Here is a 22,350-nt window from a genome sequence, read left to right as displayed (position 1 = left end):
CGGAAGAGGAAATCAGTGAACCAGCAGTCAGACCTGAAGAAATCACAGAGACCCGCGCTTCTCACAGTGCGATCTGTAGACCGGCCGCGTCGGCATCGCCCGGGCGTTACTGAGAAATGCAGAGTCTCAGGCCTGCCCCACGGCCAGGGAATCAGAACCTGAATTCTAACAGGAAATGCAGGTGACTCGCAAGCACACTGTGATCAGAAACGTGCTCACACAACACAGAATGCAACACACAGAGACAGAGTGAAGACAGGAGAGGTCGGGGACAAAGAACGAGACGGTTCAATGCACATCTAACTGGGACACCAGAAAGAGAGAGGAGAGAACGTACTCGATATCCAGGTGCCACATTTCAAAAAGATGATGTGAAATTTGGTCGGGTCTAAAGACCACCAAATATGTGACCGCATCTGTATTGGAGGACTAATTCTCCTCTTTCTTGTACCTTATGGAAAATGGTCCTTTTTTGATTCTCATAAACTAATAATTTTTTGCTTTAAAAAAAAGGCATTAGTAGGTCATTGAAATCACTGGGTCAGTGTCTATGCTGATGAAGGTACACATTGCATCTCGGAACATAGTAGGTGCCCAATAAGTATTTACTGAACAGATACGTAATCAAATGACTAGAAAATACCTCTTACAAGAGAGCACCTAACATAATGCAGGCCATGAAGAAGTTAGTTGATGTGTGAGTTAAATAAAGAGGCTTTAAAAGTGGAGATTGTTCTGTCTGAAAAATATGTGAATGAGTACCTATATTAATATTTTCTGATACAGTATTACAAAATCATCATTTCTCCCCCACATACTCACCACACTCAATAATGACAAGTAACAAGCCATGTATTAAGATCTACTTTTCATTGGCAAAAGCCACTCCGAAAAATAGAAAAAAAATCTTTCCCTATATATTTTTAAATAAATCAGCCTTTCTTGAGGTCACATCAGGGTACATTCCCCTTAGTGGCAGGGGCTTACCCACATAAGTTCTGGAGGATTTTATTTTTTCCCGCATTATATATAAGATAGATGGCAAAACAAGGGTTTTGGAAAGAAAGACCTATTTTAAGAGCTGTAGTTAATCTCCTATAAGTTCTTTTTTTTGAATCTTGACATTTATTACAAGCTTTGAAGGACAAAACTTGTATTGCCTTCAAAAATATTCAAAAAATAAAAACAAGGGGACCAAATGGATTCGCCCTTTGGCCCTACTTCTCTCTAACTTGCTCCATGGAGTTCCATTTACCTTATTACTACCTTTAGTTTTTCAGTATACCAGACAGACATTATTAATATTAAAAACACAAAGATTTTCTAATTGTGTTAGAAGGCCCATCGTCCACTTTCCCCACTGGAACGCAAGCTCCGTGAGGGCAGAGACGGCGTTGCGTTCGCCGTTATACACCGTCTCCCCCCCACAGAGCAGCGCCCAGCCGTCTCCAATCCACGTCTCACATCCCGTCCTTAAGGAAATGAATGAGTAACAAGAGCCTTAGATGTGGGATCATTTCTTAGACCCAATGGGTTATTTCACGCCATACGCCACTACAGGAAACTCAGAGTACCAATTTAGTCATGAACGATTGACACATAACGAATATATATAAATAAATATAGACAAACACTTTAAAAAGCCATCAATAAATATATAAATAAAAACACCTGAGCCTAGATGGAGTTTATACAACCCCTATGACTTTTAATCATTGCTTGGGCCACAAGCATTGCTATGGCATTGGTGCTGAGTGGTGTGCGACAGAGCAGAAGATGAGTAACAGCCAACACAGTGCCATAGAAGACAAAGGCACATAAATAAGTGTAAAGGATTAGGACTGTGCCTAGAACACAGTGGGCATTCTGTTCATATTAAAGCAAAAACATTTTCAACTTCATTCTACCTACCATGATGTCCTGCACCTTAAAAAAAACAAAACAGTACTTAACTAATTAGTTGCTCTGTTCAAACCTAAAAGACTACAAAAAAATTAGCTATCTTCCAGTCTCTTAAAATCTGAGGCACTAATGTGGTTGCATTTACCCATGTTAAAAACACAGGACTGCTGCCCTGGCTCAGTGGACTGATTCGCCCGCCTGCAAATCAAAGGGTCACTGGTTCAATTCCCAGTCAGGACACATGCCTGGGTTGCAGGCCAGATCCCCAGTAGGGGACACATGAGAGGCAATCACACATTGGTGTTTCTCTCCCTCTCTTTCTCCCTCCCTTCCCCTCTCTAAAAAATAGAATCTTTATAAAACAAAACAAAACACAGAACTGCAATATAAGTAGAAGCTATTTATGTCATTTAGAGGTCAAGATGTAGATGTGAAAAGTAGAGAACACATAAACGGAGTGATGGCAAGTTCTGCTGATGCGGGTGCACTGGGTTTTATGTGTTCCTGCAGGAAAATGTCATGGAGGTGAGCGAATTTCAAGAGTTGGTTAAAAGGTATCTTCGTGGGCTGAAGTGCGGAAGAGTGCTACTTTAGAAAAGCCACAGAACAGCAGCCCAAGAGGCTGTGGGTAATGAGGCTGCAAAATATGTGAAAGTAAAAACGTGGCTGAACCTCGAAAAGGGGTGAATCCTGGACTGGACTGACAAAGGGGATTATTAGAAAGAGTTTTAGAGTATGGGGGTTGGTGTCAGTTCCTGAGACTGATAGTATCGTTTAAGAAGTGATGGCTGCAAGAGGTCAATGCTAGAAACCTCTAAAGGACAAGTCGACAGCAATCAGCATCACAAATTCTATACTCAGGAGGTGATAACAGGAACAGAGAGGATGTGGGTTAACAAGACACAGGCTACAGAAAGAAGTGGCAAAATGTAACAACTGCTACAAGAGCACCACTTGTTATCACTTGAAAAACATCAACGAGCAACTTCTTGTTGTTGTTGATGGGAACACCTCCAAAAAAAAGGGTTACAACAGAAAGAAGAGCAAGATAATCCAGTATCGGAGGTCTCATGAGAATGAACCAAGAGAGTAAGTTAGAGGATAGGCAAATAGAGCTAGTTACTAATATACATAAGTAATTTGCTCAATTTGAGAATAGGTTATATTCCTTAAAGTGTCAGACAAATCCCCTATTTTCTTCCCTCCAGGTAGGAAATGATCAGCTATAACTCATCCAAATAACACATTGTATAACAAATTCAAAAAGATGATAAATCAGCTAGAGTTCTCAATAGAATTAAATAAATTAAGTTATCCCATCCCTTTGCTTCCCAAGTCATAAAAAAACTTTAGGGTAATGTTGATTTGGCTGGTGATTAATTTTTACAATGTATCTTCAAAGTAAATGAATAAGGAAGTTTGAGTTGCTAAAGTGTGCTTCAATCAATCCATCTCAAGGATTCTAGGGTCTGGCTGCCAACAGCTAAGTAGCTTCCTCTCTGGTGGCTGTTAAGAGATCTCGATGGAGTTGTGTACTTTATCTGAATCTCACCTTTCGCAAAAGCTGTGTTCCTACTAGGCTACTTAATATCAAGTTCTTGCTTAACAACCTGTTTTTCCACAGAATTATACTTTTCAGAGATGCTCTCTCTCATTTCTGGATGGCACTTTAACCGGATTTCAAGCAGCTTAGTTCTGCTTTTGTCTTTCCCTTCCTTCTCAGTGTAGGTACTCAGTGACCTGGGAAACACCTACATAGACTAGAAAACACTCAAAAGGCAATCTTTTCGAATTGCAACTAGGCCTGACTGCATTTCTCTGCAAAGGTGGGTTTGGGGCCCGGATGGAAGCCCCCAGACCACACTTCAAACAACAGCACATGAGCTGGTCCACTGGCTTCCATTCCCCGGAACCTGCTCATGCCGGACCCCGGCAACTTTCCCTGAATTACCTTTCCCCCAAATTACTTATACCCAAGAACACATCGGATTAGATTTATCCTTTGCTGCCATCAAGATTCTGTAGTACCTTTTCCTCCAATATTGTTTAAATTTACCTTTAAATTTTTACTATGAAAACTTGCACATACACAACATGAGTATAAGGTAGAAAGAAGACTGAATCCCCGTGTGCCCATCGCACAGCTTCCACAACTAGCAAGTCCCATTTTCATTTCATCTCACGCCCTCCCTATCTTGTTTGCAGCTTGTTGATTATTAAAAACAAATCCCAGAGATCATATCATTCCACCCATAATTACTGTGGGAGATATCTCTAGCACAGGGTTTCTCAGCTGTGGCACCGCTGACATTTAGAACTGGAGGATGCTTTGTTGTGGGGGGTTCTCATGTGTGTTGTAGCACGTTAGCAGTATCCGTGACCTGGGAACAAGGGAAGGAAGGGGGAGGGTGGTAGAGAAGGGTCACGAAGGGGCAAGAAGAAACCTTCAGGGGTGATGGGTATGTTCATTATCTTCAGTGTGTGGTGATGGTTTCACAGGGTTTACATATGCCAAACTTAAACTAAACACTTAAAACACATGTATTTATTGTATGTCTATTATTCCTTAATAAAGCTATCTGTAACCATTGGGAAGGGAGGATATTTTGTCCCTAATCCTTTCCTGGTCTAAGGAGCTTCCATCCGGGGTCCTTCACCCCATGAGGCAGGAGTGTTGAATAAGCACACGCAGTCTCACCCTTTGACTCACTCCGACCCGAAGGAAGGAGGAGCTGGACACTCATCGGGCTGTTTCACTGGAATACAGGGTCACTGTGCTGGGAGAGCAAGAACCGGGCTTTACCCGTCCTGTTTTACTGCCTGTGTCCAGACGCGGCGGGCACTCAAGTGACCACTCTCGTCCTCCTGTGTCCACCAGGCCCACTGCGTGGGCAGCCTCCCTGTCCACAGGGGAAGGCCCACTGTTGTTCTCTGTCGGTCGGACAGGTGAATTTCACAGACCCCTGCATCGCAGGTCACTGAGCACCTGCCTTGCCAAATCTGGCCCCTCCCTGGCTGTCAGTTCTGTGTTCTTCGTTAGCCAGAACTCTGAGGGACAGGAAGGGTGGGTCTTAGAGCCCCAAGGGTCAGCGCTGCACCTTTTCTTCCTGTCATCAGGGGTCAACAGGGTTGGCCGCACCTGCTTTCTCTTAAGTGGGACACGGACAATTATTTCCAAACCCTCGGGCTGGAACAACCTGGACCTCCTATTCTTTGTCCCAGGCTTTCATCTATTTTTTGACTCCTGCCAACCGCCCGCTTTAATGCTATCCAAACATTCCCTCAGAATATGCACCTAAATGCAATCACCGCACTTCACAGAACCGACGCGAACGTTGGCTCCTGCATATGGTCCCAGATGTTTAATATAATTTTGAATCTTTGGCCAAATCATTTCCATGGTTGCCTGGTTGTGGAAGGTTTTCTGGCAAGGGAGAATTGAAGGGCTGTGGACTCCGATTTACGGGCTTTCTCCGCAAACCCATTTCCTGTTTCCCATCTTCCCCCGGGAAAGGCTCTAATTGACCGCGCTTGGTACCGAACTGAACTCTGACAGTGCATCGTGGGCTGACGCTGAGAGGCGCTGCAGGAGGAGTCACAGGAAACCTCCAGGGCACATACTGGCGGGTCGTGACCCACCAGGTCACAAGGGGCCTCATTCAGGGAGAACCCAGTGATGAAAGTCCTCAAGGCTCAGTGTCCGTGAAATCGAGTCTTTTCTGAGCAAACCATTCTGCATTTCTTTCTCATGGGACGGAGGCTTCTGTGACTGTTCATAGTCTGTTTCGCTTTGGCCACTCAAAGGCCGACGGTCCCAAATCTGTCTTCCAGCAACTTGACGGGAACTTGCTTGTTTTCACCTTTAGCCCTGACTTTATCTCCTCACCCTGATATTCCTGTCACCCAGAGTTCCACATTTTTCATCTTTATCCTTTCCATTCAGCAATTATAGCTAAAATAAGAAGTTTCCATATATCTTGGAATAAAGTAAAATACTACATATATTTAATGTCTCTGGATGTAGCTTCTAAAGTCAGGCTAGACAGGGGGAATCCTGTAATTCTCATTCATAAGCATTTAGCTCTTTTTAGTCTCTTCTCTCCTGTCAACGGCTTCCTCTCTAAAAACAGAACAGCCCTCAAGAGACACATCAATATTCACCTGTATATCCCCTAAGACGACAAGAGCTACTGGCCATATGTCTTCATTAAATTTTCTAAAGCAAACATACTTTTCCCTGACCAGTGTGGCTCAGAGGGCTGAGCGTCATCCCACAAAGTGAAAGGTCGCCAGTCAGTTCCCGGTCGGGGCAGGCTGGGCGCCCGGGCAGGGCGTGCACGAGAGGCAACCAACGGGCGTTTCTCTCTCGCATTGATGTCTTTCTCCCTCTTTCTCTCTCTCCCCCGCCCCCACCCTTCATCTCTCTCTAAAATGAGCAAACATAACCTCAGATGGGGATTTAAAAAATGTAAAAAGTCAAATGCATAGAGGCAGAGAACAGAGCACTGGTCACCAGGGACGGCGAGGGGGAAAGGGGCGATGCTGGTCAAAGGGCACGGCATAATGACTGTAGTTGAAGACACTATCCTGAATTCTGGGAACTGTTAAGAAAGTAGATTTCAGGTGCTCTCACAACAACAACAACAGAAAAGGTAAGCTCTGACAGGTGTGGCTCAGTTGGTTGGGTGTCATCCTGCAAAGCAAACAGACGCCGGTTCGATTCCTGGTCAGGGCACAAGCCTGGGTTGCAGGCTTTGTCCCTAGTCAGGGCCCATGTGAGAGACCGGTGTTTGTCTCCCACACCAGTGTTCCTCTCTCTCTTTCTCCCTCCCTTCCCCTCTCTCTAAAACAAATAATAATTTTTAATAAAAGAAAAAAGTTAACTATGTCAGGAGATGGATATATTAATTATTAATCACAGTAATTAATTATCACTGTAGCTTCACTACAGCAGTAATTTCACCTTGTATATGTATATCAAATCATCATGCTGTACACCTTAAATATATACAAGTTTTACTTTTAAAAATAAATTTTTTAAACAGGATTCAGTTGGGTGAGAATTCCCTTACACAAATGTGGGGGTTGGGGGAGGGAGAACACGTGTTAAAGATAAGGAAACGCTAAGGTAACCCCAGAAGGCCAGGTGAGTCAAGTGCAGCAGCAAGAGGTGTCAAGATGACCAAAACTATCAGTAATCCATCACAGGGTCATCTCCTCCCAAAGATGACCGTGACCTTCAAAAACGGGCCTCGTGATAAACATCTCGGGCCACATTCTACACTGACACGTATCCTCCACGGGCACTATATAATTTATAGAACAGAGGTTACACTTCCTTGTAAACTCAATAAGCCTAAAACCTATAAACAGCCTGAAAGGAAAAGATTAGAACAAAATCTGAGAATTCTGACACAATACTAAAAAGTCAAGATTTACCAAAACACAAAATAAAGTTACCCAGGTAGTTAATCACCATTCACTGACTTACCTGAGGAGAAATAGGTTGTTGGGAATAATCAGTAAGTGCGCGCATAAAAAAATTAGCTGCTTATTCAAAAATATAACAGAGATAAAAAGGCAAAGCAAGAAAAGATCAAGTATTTGAACAGCAACTGAAAGAAAATGTATGAAGTCTTTCTAAAAGCAAAATAGACTGCACTGAAAATATATTGCTAATTAAAAACTTGGAACCTTGGAAGTTCAGGGGGATTGATGCTTAAAGATTACAAAAATAAAACAACGTGGCTACCAGAAGAAAAAAGTTCCCAAGAACAGACTTACGGAAATCCAGCCTACTTAAATATTTTGTCAGGGGGTCACAGAAACCATCAGAATGGCTTTCAACTGGATAATACTGGATTTTCAACCCAACTCACATACTCCAGCTGAAGGTGCAAGCTGTGATAATTACAGCATGGTTCCAACTAGAAGCCTCACTTTGACTCCTAGAAATGAATTCCATTTCCCCACTTCCCCTCATCAGCAAAAACAAAACACAGCTCAAACAGGTCAATTGCTTTCCTACTGGCTCTAAATTATGCTAATCATTGGGTCTGGTCACTAGAGCACTCAATCAACAACATGGCCAAGAATAGAATGAACAAAGGTTCAAGAAATTACCAATTCGTAAAAACACAAGCATTTTGGTTTTGTTGACAATACATCAGGTCTTTGTTTGTAATGAATTTAGTTGGCACTAATTGATTACAGAGCAATGTATGAATGAGTCCACTGTGCGTATGAAGATTTTACATGCTTGTGAGCAAAGACAGAAACTTTAGTGGGAAACAAATGAGCACAAGGCATTTACGGTTTTCGTGCAGGCTTGGCCCCTGGCAGAGCAACCTGGGCACTTTGCCTGATCTCTGAGTCTTTTTCCTAACCTGCGAATGAAATACCTAGGTCCACTTCTCCTCTAGGAAGAAACTCTGTCAAACCAAGTGATCACCTTTGAACTCCATCTCTCTAACTTATCGAGAGACAATATTCTAAGGGCACATCAACACAGTTTGATAAATGACCCAGTTCTATGCAAACAATTTGAAAGTGGAATTATCACTCCATGACAGCTACCCTACATCATTAGCCTCTTGTATCCTGTAGATAATTAAGGCCCTTATTTTTACAATCTGTACCAGCTTCTGTGGGCCACAATAATTTCAGATCATTCTCAAGTATTTCTTAATCCCAACACTAGAATGGAAGGAACACAGCTCTACTTACAGTTACGAATGTTATTCCAGTCGGTTTTTGAGAAAAAAGGATGGCAGCAAAGGCCTTCAAACTTCAGTCTCTCTTTCTGGCCACACAACAAACTTTGAATCAGATCCACTAATTCACTGCTAACTTTGGGGTCATCTGGAAACTTCAAAAAACGCTATTCCAAAAAATAAAATAATTATTTCTTTAGCAAATTCAGCTTCCCATGTCCCAAAGTTAAGAAAGTATTACTGACATATTTTTTTTCTTTCTCTAAAGAAGGAAGTTCCGTGCCCTCGTCACTTTGGACCAAAGGCATGCTCCCAAAATAAAGGGCCTGCTCACATCAGTAGGCCTAGTTCCTTTGCAAGGGTTCAGTATTGTTCACGACTTGACCCCTGCTCCTCTCCCATTTCATCTAGCTGCACTCCCCCTCTCGCTCTTTGCTGCCCAACAACGATGAGCTATTTAGGGCTTCCAGAACAAATCACACTGTTCTGTCCACCTAGAACACCCTCCCTAACCTGAGCCCTTCTTCCCTGCCTACCTCTCGCTCCCTATTACTCCCCCCACCCCCGCCCCCGTGTCCTCCCTCTGTACTTTGCTTTTGCACACACACAATGCATCCTGATTTCTGTGTGATGATGAAAAAGGCAGAGAGAGACCCTTCTCCTTCTTGCTCATCACTGTAAACCTGGTACAGGTACCTAACAATGCCTAGTGCAATCCACTCATTGCTAAATGGATGGATTAAAATGAAGAAAATAAGTCAGCCCCAAGAATCATCTAAGGGGAAACTTTAACTTAAGAGGAGACTCGAGAATAACAAATAACATATGTATGTATTAAGCATATAAAATATTTATTATAAATATAAAAATATGTATTAAGTATTTCAGAAAGATACAAATTGGGTAAGATACAAAAACCTGTAAAATATGGTTTTTTCCTTTTGGTTGAAACTAAAACATATATATTTATAAGAAACGGGCTTAATAGAGTGGAAAGTCAGTTATTAGAAAACAGTTTTAAATTCTACTTCATATATATTACTATATTTCTAATTCATGTCCTCTATCAGACTGGATAGCTATTAGTACTAAGAAGCAGTATACTGCATAATATCAAGAGCATGGACTGCAAATCCAGACTGCCTGCGTTATTTTGGGCAAGTTACTTAACTACTCTTGAGTTTTGGTTTCCTCATCTGTTAAATGAAAATAGTAATACCTTCCTCCCAGGGTTATCAGAATTTGCCAAGTTAATAAACTCCATTTCATCAATTCTAAGACTCACATTTATTCACACTTAGCAGTACTGAAATCAAAATGCATTTATAATCAATCAACTATCATAGATTAATTGGCAACAGGTTTTCTTCTGTAATAATGACATAGGCTTACAATTAATTACTGGTGGCTGAAAGTCAATAAAATTAATAAGGTGTTTAGAACAGCTTTTGGCACAAAATAACTGCTATATAAGTATGTGCTATTATTATCACCAGTACTGCTGGTTTATACATGACAAAGGTTTATTCTACAATTTTTAAATGCCATTCATTCCTCAATATCACTTCAAAATCTACTAATAGCTCTTTACCTGGAAATTCATGATGTTATTAAAGGTTCTGGCTGATGTTCCCTCAGTGAACGGGGACCTTCCATAAACCATCTCATAAGCAATAACCCCCACGGACCACCAGTCACAGTCTAGGCTGTAGACACCTTTTCCGTCCCCGTTCATCACTGTCAGCACTTCCGGAGCCATGTAATCTGGGGTCCCAATCGGGAGTTTGGCACTCACCTGGAAACATAAATAAAATGAACACAACAGACTCTCAGTTACCCTCAGACAGGCTGCAAACAGCCACAGTTCCGACGCCAGCTGATTTGCCACTGATTACTACTCTCCCAGGTACTTAAACCTGTCAGGAGGAGCACTGTCAGAAAATGCAAATGACTAATTTTTTTAAAAAGCACATAATATAATCCTAAGGCAAAGAGTTGTTGATGATATACATACCCTTTGGTTACAGTACAATGAGAGCAGAACATATACCTGACATGGAAGACATCTTTCCTGGTACACATTACTGATATGACAGGACTTCTTTCAGTCATGAAACAGCAAACTGAGAGTGAGCCCTAAAGATGAATCTATACGATCAACCTAAAAACTAGCAGCCAGCTGGCAACAAATATTACAAACGTGTTATATCTCAAGGTTAAATATCTGGGATCAACATTCTGACTTTGACACATCCATAGGGCAAGACATGAAACTGTGCACCAGAGGTCAAACGTTAATGAGTTCATTTTCCTCACCCCCAATCCTGTTCCCTGGTTCCCTCCCCACCAGGGCCCTTGAATCCGACGGCACCCAAGCACCTGACCTTGGCAGAGAAAGATTAGGACAGCGTAGGATGTCTTTTTATAAAGCTAAATACATTCCATTTAAAGAACTGCCCTGTCCTTCTTTTCCGAGAATTTGTCCTTCTGACTGTTTTGGCGTTTAAATGTCCTTTGTTTCTTGAAATGAGGCTCATGACAGACGTAGGTTTTCTGCCCTTCGCCCCCACCCCTTCCAAGGCAGTACGCTGGCAACCCTTTTGGTCTTCAAAATTGTTTTCAAGTTTTCAGAGCCACGAAATTTGGAGTCTAAGGATCACCCCTCTGTCCTCCCCCCACACACACACAACAGAGACGGCCTGATGTTAACCACGTGCACTGTGTTGACCAGGTGGCCCACGACCCTTTGGCTAGAAAGGCCCCTCTCACATCAGCAGCCACAGGGCACAAAAGAACTCTCTCCTCATTCATGGGTGTTAAGTGCCCTGAGGAAGCCAAGAGGTTTTATGGGTAAGGCCATGTGTCTTTAATGCTGCGCTTCATATCAAGAAAGTAAATTTGCTTTGCTTTGGGAATTGAGAGGAAATCGAATGTTGGAGAGGACGCTAGGAGGTCTCCCTTCCCCAGTGAAGAAGACCCAAGCTCCCTCAGCCTGTAACCTTCCATTCTTCTGTCCAGAGACCCACTGTGATAGGAGACAGACTCCTTCTCCCTACTCCCTCTCTTTTTACCACCTGCCTAGGGCCCGCCGTAGGTTTTCCCAGCCTGTTCACCCAGAAAGCAGTGTGATGCTGTTATTCTTGACACCACTGCTTTCCACTGCGAGTACCCACTTGGGAAAGCTAGACGGCCACACCCCCTGAGAAAGCCTCAGGTCTATGCTGATGGACGAAGGTGAAGAGAAAGGAGAAAACATGCATAGGACACCCTTGGCTTGAGGAGCTGAAAGCAGCTTACGTCAAAGGGAAGCCTTGACGCTGGGCAGGCTGCGCCCAGACTTCTGTCTTGTAAAGTGTGTGTAGATGTTGATGAGTCAACACAAGGTTAGGATTAAACTGCAGGGTTTGGGGGACGGAGAGGGTGGGAGAGAAACTTAATAATGACAGTAAGAAATATCTCTTAAATATCAAAGTAAGAAAAGAAACACTGTAATACCTTAATTTAACTAGGTATTGCTAATGTCACTGTATCGTTGATTAAATGCTCACTTACCCTTTATGCTTGATTACCTTGCAGAAGCATTAATACACAATTTTCAAATACGCATCATTTGCACATTGTTGGGTTTTATTTTCTCATCACACTAGACTATTTGAAACTATTCAGTTCTCCCTGTTTGTAGCTCACTTGGCTTGGTTACTTGTTCACAACCAGAGAGTTGAAAGGAATTTGGCTATCAGCATGACCCAGAAAAAGCTATAAATTGTCAATGCCTCATTTTCAAACTCATGATTAGACTTATCAAAGACAGTCAGATAACTCCCCAACTAAGTCTTGCCCATAAGAGGTATGTGATCATATACATTTGTATCTCATTGTTTTGTAAAATTTTCTATATTTTAAAGAAAAATACTCTCCAGCTTTCTTTTCCTACATCTCCTACTAGAGTAATTAATAGCAACTGACAAAGACTTTTAATGACTAGTAACTTTCCATTAGCTGGCGGTCTCCAAGCACATTAAACCTGTTCAAGCCCTGGCTGGTGTGGCTCAGTGGATTGAGTGCCAGCCTGAGAACCAAAGGGTTGCAGGTTTGACTCCCAGTCAGGGCACATGCCTGGGTTGTGTGCCAGGTCCCCACTAGGGATCACGTGAAAGGCAACCACACATTGATGTTTCTCTCTCTCTCTTTCTCCCTCCTTCCCCTCTGTCTAAAATAAATAAATAAAATCTTAAAAAAAAAAAAAACCAAAAACCTGTTCAACATGTAACCTCACATATCCCAATAAGGATTTTGCAAGATGCTTTCATCTCCCCTGGGGGCGACTCAAGCCAGCTCATCTGGGTGAGATATGAGGGGAATCCAACCTTCCTGACTGGCCCCAGTTTCATGAACGTTAGTTCATTTTCACTATATTGGCAGGGAAGAAAATACACCAGTTCAGGAGGAAACATAAATGACTAGGAGACAGAAGGGTCAGTCATATTTAGAGAGAGAGAATTTTTAGAAAGAAAGAAAAGGACTAACCTAACAGATTCTTTTCCATGCAGAAAGCAGATGAGGAGAAGGTAAGACACCACTGTCTTCCTCTTTCCAAGACCTTCCCCATAAAATGCTTAAACACAAAATTGCTTCAACCTCTATTTTCCCATCTAGCTGCCCAGGGCACACACCTCTGCAGATGCAGGGGGTAAGAAAGTCTATGTTGTTCCACTTGTGGAAAAGAAGTAAAATCTTTTCACTCCTACATAAATCTCAAAAACGGCTATCTCCTATGGTTTTCCAACTGCTAAAAGGGGCTGATTTATAATCTTTATTTATAACCTTCTTGCAATTGTTTTCCTGAGAGCTTAAAAGGAGACAGGTTGGAAATGTTAGCTGTTGACAATTCTTGAGATTTTAATAAGGTGAAGTGGGTTACCTAAGTCACGCAGCACATCGATGGCCCATCTCAGCTCAACACCCAAAGTTGTCAGTAAACAGTGTGGTCCACCTGTGTCTACTAACAAAAATACTCCAAAGCAATATTCTGACTAAGAAGCTTGAAATAAAGACAATGGGAGATGGAAAACACAACGAACTTAAGATTCATAAATATCCAAAATACACAGATAATATTTGAGAGTGGCAGGGCAAACGCTTAATTGATTTGGGGTGAGTAACTTATAATAATTTCGCTCAATGTGGATTCAAGTTTACACAGTATATTTTGAGTACAAAAAACATTGAGAACCTCCTTTAGGCCTATATAACATTCTACTTAAAGGAAACACATTTTAAACCTATCACCATTGATGAAAAATATCAAAAAAAAAAACCCCACCATAATTCTACATCCAAACTTAATCTTGGTTGCAGATTCTTGGTCTTCTATAATAAAAAGGCTTTTGCACTGAAAACAATGCTGAAAATCCCTTCTCTACTGAGAATTCACATTCTCAGCCCTAAAGGCAGAAAGTTCTAGAGAAATTATTCTGTCTCCAAGAAGAGAGGAGGCGCAATACTCTCAAGTGTACAGAACTGAGCACCACGTCTCCTTGATGAAAATAATCAGGGGTTAAGATCGTTGAGCTGCAAATCAGACTGAGTGCCTCCGGGAGGCGGCCTGCCTGGACTGAAGGCTGTACAATTAGGAGAAGTGAAAAGGGCAGTCTGAAGCACTGAAAAACAGAAATCAGAAGTGGAAAGGAGTCCCGTCTCTCCACAAAGGGCTCTGAAGGGAGTGACTCCAGATGCAGAGATAAGGCCTCAGCTTAATTCCCCAGCAGTGACTTCGGATCCTAACCTAGCATTTCAAGTAGGTTTTCCTACAGAAAATCCATTATTGCTAGCTCTCATTGCCTAGATTTCTGATGCTTCTCAATCCACTGCAGTGGTTCTCAGACAGGGGTCATTTTGCCACCCAGGGGCCATCTGGCAATGTCTGGAGACATTCTGGGTTATCACAACTGGAGGGGAAGGTGCCACTGGCAGCTACCTAGTGGACAGAGGCCAGGGATGCAGCTTAAACAGCCTGGAACACACAGGACAGTCCCATAACAAAATGTCAGTGGTGCTGGCTATGTACCTGTGATTCCATTTGTTTCTAGATGCATGAATTTTTAAAGTCATGAATGCAGTGTAAAAGTTTCTTAATCCTCGGTTGTAAACCTTTTGTTTTACTTAACGTTTTTTCTGGGCTATATTCCACCATAAAGACAATATCTAACTTTTCGTGCCTGTTTCTAAACTGTACATGATTTCTTTTAAATGCTTTGGTTCTATAATCTAATTCTTAATATAATGATCAAGGTAATAGACTATACAACATACTATGAAATAATACCCACCTTTCCTCCAAGGAAGTTGAGGGGAAAAAAAGGTAATTTTACATATTGCCCTTTACACAAAGGACTTAATTCTCACCGCTGGGGCATTCTGAAGAGCAGCTTCTCTAACCTCTTAATTTGTGCATTTTTACTAGAATCAGTATTTTCTAGAGAAAGAATAAAAAGCCAAATTCATAAGGACTTGTCTAGGTCACCAAGTGGTTCAGTTGTGAACTTACTCTTAAAATCTGACTTGGTTTTCTCTTAGAACTACCATTTTTGCATAATTAACTTCCATATTCAGTTTAATATGTATAAACTGTATTAGGAGATTTTTTAAATATATATATATATTTTTTTTTTACTTTGTCATCTTTTCCCTCAAGTATTCTCACTTTTGATCAGAATAGCTACCCTTCTGCCTTACTACTTGGCACATGGAATACATTTTAATTTTTATCATAGCTCCAGGACCTAGAATTGACATTTTGAACACCTGGTCCTTAATGCTTAAGGAAGGATATTTAGTTCAAATTCTCTGATGATTAATTAAATTTTGCTGCATAGAAAACAGAGGATTTGAGATGAAGTTACATTTCCTCAAAAGATTTTAAGGTAAAAAAAACATAATGTAACAGAAAACAATCTATCCTAGGCACGGAAAATGAAGGGAGAAACAAACTAAGCATTTGCCTTTCTTTTTAACCAAACTATAAGAATGTTCCTAAAAATGTCTGGCAGGGTACAAACAGGTATCATAACAGAAAAAGGTGCCAAGGTCAAGCAAGTCTGGGAAACAGCCCTGTGTCCCCATCCCCACTCAGTCCCCTGGAGAAGTAACTGCATATCCCGCCAGACAAAGGCTCCAAAATGTCACTCAGCTTTATCCCGGCATTTCCCAAACTCATGAGGATCACAGATCACTATCTTACTGCATTTTGTTACCATCTTATTTGCGTTCATTTTAGCAGCTGATCCAAAATCCACGAGCTTGATGTGTCCCGTTCGATCAATGAGAATGTTCTCGGGCTTGAGGTCTCTGTACGGAAAGCAGGGCATGAATTAGTGTTGTCTTCTCCGTGCCTATCAGCAAGCACTCCCTAACCTAGGGTATTGATTCAGCCAAGAACCTTAGTGCCCATATTCTGCTGTACAGACCTCCCTGTGGATGGATATGAGTAACAAGCATACAATTTGCAAAACAAATTGAAGAAGAGGAGGAGGATTCCTGTGATCCCTGCTCTAACCATCACTCCATTTCCACAACATTCTCAGACATGCATAAAACATCGTATGAGTGAGGATGCACAGACACACTTCCTGAAGGAGAATTTTGCAGAACACGTTTGTAAATTACTGACAGGTGAGGTCAAAAGTACAGCTCCGTGGTGCTCTCTTCCTACATGGTATGTCAGCTCCTTCTACAAATCACGTCGTTTTTCTAGTGTATAACCCAAAGAACCCACCTAAGAGTTTCTGGTCTTATTAACTATGTTTACAGATTTTCCCAGCAAACTTGGGAATGTTATCATTCTAAATCTATCTTACTGTTGAAGGGGTAAGCTGAAATGTCTGCCATTTTGGAGAACTTAGTTTCAGCCAGTTATAGATAAGACTGGCTAAAAATTGGATGAAGTGTTATTTTGATGCTGAAACCATTCGTCCATTTATCCTATTGTTGGAACTCTCAGGTGATACAGATGCATTTTCAGTAGACTACCAGGAAGTCTCACTTACCGGTGTACATATCCCATCTGATGAACGCTGTGAACAGCCAAAATCAGTTCGGCTAGGTAAAACTGAATCATATTTTCATCTAATTGGTCCTCATATCTATTCAAAAGTGACAGCAAGTCCCCTCCAGGCTGATATTCCATGACCTGTATAGAATGCCAAAGTTATTAATTCCTCATACACCTCCAAAAAGGAAATGCCTCAATTAGCTCCTCAAATCCTACCTGACGTGTTATAATTACGATGTCTCCACAAAGTAATGAAGATGGGTGAGACATATTGTAAGTCATGAAGAAAGAGGTCCCTGCCCTAAGGAAATTACATCCATTCCCCAAGGGAATCAACATAATGAAAGACTAGTACCAGACACCATGCACAATGTTTGCATGGCAAGCTTGAGAAGTTGAATTAAATCCACCCACCCACCCACACTGACACCCTAGACATTCCCTAGGATTAGGTACACAGACTAGAAGGAAATTCCTAGAGGGCAACAAACCCTCTCATACCCTATTTCATTGCCCTCAGCACCCAGCAGAACACGGGAGGCATGCAGTACATGTGATGCAATCTCTGCCTTTCACAGTCAGTCACTGTAGAAGGCAATCTGACTCCATTAAACACTTAAATGTGAATATGTATTGTCTGGCCTCATAATTCCACTTCTGACTATTTATTTTACAGGAACTTTTAATAGTTTGTACACAAATAGATAAGCAGGTTCATTGCAGCACTGTTTGTAACACAGAAGAAAAAACCTGGAAAACACCCAAATATCCATCATTAAGAAACTGTGAAAATATGATACATCTAAACAATGGGACAAACGCAGATATTAAAGACGAATGGAGTCGATCTATTCATAACGCCATGGAACGCTGTCCATGATAACATAAAGTGACATCACATCGCAGTCAGGATAAAACACAACCCTTTATTATGATTAAAAAAAAAAAAACAAATTGTTACATTTGTTAGTATATACGTACATAGGGAAAAAAATTTAGAAGCAGAAAGTAAAATAAAATGTTTGATTAGCAAAAAATTTCCTCCACACCAGGGAACCCTCGAAATACACAGCCTGGCACCAAGGTCCTCCGCACGGTTCATGTCCTTTCACTCTGGGATGTGCTTTCCATCCATCCTCCTCCAAACTCCTCTCTGATTTTAGTCCAGAAGTAAAAGAATGCTCTAGTCAAGTCAAACATGGAACGTCTTGTACACATCCCGAGAGGCCCCGGCCTAGTCTAGTAGGGAACCTGCCCGGCACCAAGCCAACCCCACACCAGAGACCGACCCCCCACTGAAGGAACTGCAACTTGCCCGTCCCCCAGGAGGGCTCCACAAGACCTGGGAGTCTCCCCCACTCACATGGCATCTTACACATAGCAGATACTCAAGCAGATACTGGACTGAGCACATGAAACCTTACTCTTCATACAATTTCAAGAGTAAGATTCCATTTGCACTACCATTGCTGAAAAAATATTTGATTTATGAACTGATAAGAGCAGCAACACTTAGAAAGGGAGGCAGCTTAAATGTAGACTTCATCTCCCCCAAATTCATAGCAGACATAAGCTGCTTGTCCCCATGCCGGAGGAGCCACCCAGCAGCCTGCAGCTCACCCACTCATCCCAACCTGGTTCTCCATGGGCTCTGGGTATGTGGGTGAATGCTAACTTCTACGTCTGTTTTAAATATATATTGCCATTAAAAAGGTCTTAAACATCCCCCCCAATATTCACAGATAATAACAGAAGCACTCACACTTTTAGAACGGAAATGTCTTAAAATAAGAACAATGCATATTTATGACGACACATTACAGTTATAAATGTTCTAGGCTGGCTCTCTTAAAGATGTGAAGTACAGAACAGCTTTTAAGTTTAAGGATGAGAAAATCAAATATATAGCAGCCGCTGGCCACCTTTAAGAACTCACAAACTGACCACTATTTACTACTTAACAGCTACTTCTGAAGATTCTATGTGCAATTACCAGTAAAAATAAGAACCATCTCTTAGAAAGGCAAAAACATATGCATGCTGTTCAAAAAACAAAATACAATTTTCTGAGCTGGAAATCCCCACCAAACTAGATTAGTCTTTTCTATGAGTCAAACAACCTTTTTATTTCTTCAGAACCAGGACTGATTGAGAAGACAAGCAGCAAAAATTACAACAGCTGCTCAGCAGCATGCTCCACTACATGGGGCCAAAATAGACATATGAAATGACAAACCTCTAAATAGACCAGGTCCTTATCAAAGAAGCTAATCAAACTTGACCCACCAACATGATTCCAGATTACCATTCAAAAAATTCCAGCTGTGCACCATTAGGAGAACTCAGCTTAAACAGTTATTGATTAGATTTGGCTATCCCAAGATGTTACCCACGTCCTAAAGCTATCCTACTGGGGTAGAGGCACTCATCCTGGTACGAACGGAGCCCATGGGGAAGACAGCTTGCGTGTAGCTGGCCCGAGCTTAATCATTTTGCTGTCGAGCTTAGAGATACTGTACAATAAAGAACTAGGACTCGGGCACTTTCAGGAAACACTTTTGGGCTTTTAAAAATGGTACCAAATCAAGAGGCTCCAAAAGCATCATCAAAAGTCACAAATGGATTGCTTCTTGGCCCTTTGGCCAAGGTCAAGTGTAAAAGTCACAAATTGCCCTGGCCGGCACGGCTCAGTTCGTTGGGAATCCGTCCCACAAACCGAAAGGTCGCCAGCTCAATTCCCAGTCAGGGCAGATACATGCCTCGGTTTCAGGTTTGGTCCCCATACCAACTGATGTTTCTCTCTCACACTGATGTTTCTCTCCCTTTTCCCCCTCCCTTCCCCTTTCACTAAGAAATGAAAATATTTTTAAAAGTCACAAACTAAGAGTCTTTCAGACCAGCATCAATAGAACACTATGAACAAATTAAGGCCAAGATCACCACCCAGGCTGTGCCAGACTGATCACTTATAGCATCTGGTTTTACTACTCAGTGATGCCCGGGGAGGTGCTGATCCCCGCAGAACGTGGTTTCTAAGTAGACCGGGAAGTCCTCTAGGGCAGGGCGCCTCAAACCTGCCTGCCCAGCAGAACACTTCAGGAAGCACTATTTTAAAACAGATAAAACCCATTCATCCAAATAAGTATCTGAGTGCCTACTCTGTGCCAGGCACTGTTCTGGATATTAGGAAAACAGCTGCCTTCACAGAACTGGAATTCTAATGGAATGAAAAACAAAACTATTTTAACGTAAGCAGTATGGAAGGGTAAAGTATGCCTCCTTTCTATCCTAACCATCCAGGGTCCAACTCAGACTTCATGGATCAAGATCCATGGGTGGGGCTCAGGAATCTGCATTTTCAGGAGCTACCAGGGTGATTCTGATGCTGCCAGCACAGCACTATATTGAGGTTTCGAAGCCAACATGGCTCCCTACTCCAATCAATTGAAAAGTTTCTATAGAAAAGGTGCCCTTGTATGAAACCTGGCCTTAATATAGCCATCACTTCTGGTGGTTCTTTTTTTTCCCCCCAATAATGGCCTGGAGCCTTTCTGCAAATCAAGACAAGATCACTGACAACCAACAGCTGGAAAGTAATCAGTCCATCAGCACTGAAGCAACAATCACCCATCTTTGCAAGGACGGGAGATGTCCCTGCACGTACTGAACAGCTGTAGGTCACCCAAACGGCACCCAGTGATCGCCAAGGCACGGTGATCAAAGACCAGGGAAACGGGACGAGGAAAAAGAGCCCGACAGTGAAAGCCCTCAACAGTGTGACAACACTGCGGATGGCAGAGAAAGCACAGCAGCTGACAGACAAGCCTGGCTTAGAGCTATAATGGACTTGCTCTTTTAAAGAAAAGACATTCAGGCCAACAGAGACAGACCCTTCTGATGGCAGCAGCTGCAGATGCTAATTAAAGGGCAAGTCGTACATGCTTCTCTGTTGGTGTTTGCGTCTATATCCCCAAGTACTGGGATGGCAATTCCCATCCGCTGTGTTGCATTTGAAAACAAGGGTGTATGTACATGTGTGCACACATGTGCACATGCATATACCTATATACCTGCATGCACATGTATGCATATGTGAGGGCATATGAATATTTCATAGTTCTTTAGGACTCCGTTCCTATTTGCCTAGGGTGTCATTAGAAGCACGCTGTGCTGGCCATCACTCAGCAGTGTTGTCCTTGAAATGCCTGCACCATAATCAGCATGACTGAAAGTGCCACGAAAACATAATGATGCTACTGGCTTCACTCTGCTCTGCCCAGCTCCTGGTCTTTGGCATGGAAGAGGAAGGAAGGGATCCTCTGAGCAAAGCGGTCCCTGGCAGAGACCCTGCAGTATTCTTCTTGAAGGGCAAGAAGACCAAGAGAAAAAGAGAGGAGGCCTTTTATTTCAGAAACTATGAATCCCTGCCTGATTCATCCATGAATTCAAAAAATTCCTCATGGAGCACTGAATCATCCCGAGTCCTGGCCAGAAACAGACGGCACACTCAACCTAGGTTAACTAGGGGCGTGAATTAACGAAGGGGCTATTTACAAAGCTGTGGGCAAGGTTACAGGAAATAAACATGGGATGGTGAAGCGCCCCGTGGCTACTTAACAGCAGGGGAGTTGAGTAGATACCATTCCTTGACCTAAAAGATCCAGAAAAAGGATCTCAGATGTGTACACGATTACTGAAGTAGTAAAAGGAAGACACAGTAACCAGAAATTAAATAGAGCTATAACCGTAGCTTTGGGACCATGGCTCTCAAAGTGGGGTCCACCAGCAGCAGCCTCACCTGGGGACTGGTTCCAAATGCAAATTATTGGGCCCCACCCCAGACCTACTAAATCAGAAACTCTGGTGGTTGTACCAGGCAAACTGGGGCAAGGTAAGCAATGGTGATGCCTAAGACGATAAAACTCTAAATTTACTCACTTGAAATATGCCTCAAAAGACCAGGACACAAAACTGTTTCAAAGGCACAGAGAACTCAAGGAACCCCCTAAGGCAGTACCATACTCGGCAATCGAAGTGGGGTCCATAAGAGGTATTAACATCTCATTCCGCCAATGAGAATACTGAAGCTGACAAGGCCAAGGACTCCAGAAAGACCAAATAAGAAGAGCAGTGAAACAGAGCCTATATTCTGAGTAACAGTTTCCTTCCGATGGGCAGCCATCTTCCAAATCCTGGCTTCTGATCAGCAGCACACGAGCACGCTGGCGAGTTTTGAGACAAGCCTGAAAACTGGATAATCTTCCCCCGTGAGATCAAAACAGCACATGTCTCGCTGTCAAAACTATCATAAGCTGTCACATTTCACTAAAATAAACAATGAAGTTGTGTTCATTAACTCTCTCCAGACTCCTAACAACAGCACGGGCTGGTGCTCATACAGGTCACAGGGTCACTGCCTAGAAAGAGCCCACCTCTAAATTGCTCCCACAGAGAAAGGAGATGCTACACCATGCACAACATTGCACGGCTGCACTGTTAAAAGTGAGACAGGAAATATAAAGAACTAACTCCAAGCAAGACAGTGGAAACAGGGTCACATTACAAGTGGTTTTGGAGGCTACAACGTAACGTAATGAACGAATGTAATGAATGTATGGGAGGTGGATGTAGGGAGCGTGGCTTCCGACCCACTCTGTTTTAATCCCTGTGGCAGACTACATAATG

The 22,350-nt window shown here is 42.4% G+C and overlaps 1 protein-coding gene across 6 annotated transcripts in view; it reads right to left on the bottom strand.

The window, feature by feature from the left end:
- Nucleotides 1-22,350, bottom strand: part of CIT (citron rho-interacting serine/threonine kinase) — a 141,605-nt gene that overhangs the window by 99,454 nt on the left and 19,801 nt on the right. For all 6 annotated transcript variants that reach the window (XM_045842962.1, XM_045842982.1, XM_045842972.1 and 3 more), the window contains exons 6-9: nucleotides 16,661-16,803; nucleotides 15,869-15,962; nucleotides 10,207-10,410; nucleotides 8,629-8,782 (exon numbers count right to left, since the gene is read on the bottom strand). In XM_045842962.1, coding sequence (XP_045698918.1) covers nucleotides 8,629-8,782; nucleotides 10,207-10,410; nucleotides 15,869-15,962; nucleotides 16,661-16,803 — 595 coding nt within the window. The remainder of the gene's footprint in view (nucleotides 1-8,628; nucleotides 8,783-10,206; nucleotides 10,411-15,868; nucleotides 15,963-16,660; nucleotides 16,804-22,350) is intronic.

The sequence above is a fragment of the Phyllostomus hastatus genome, unplaced genomic scaffold (genome assembly GCF_019186645.2).
Source record: "Phyllostomus hastatus isolate PE091 unplaced genomic scaffold, TTU_PhHast_1.1 phas_contig_1162, whole genome shotgun sequence".
Lineage (NCBI taxonomy): Eukaryota > Metazoa > Chordata > Mammalia > Chiroptera > Phyllostomidae > Phyllostomus > Phyllostomus hastatus.
The sequence above is the reverse complement of the archived record's forward strand: the minus strand, read 5'-3'. Positions and strand labels throughout refer to the sequence as shown.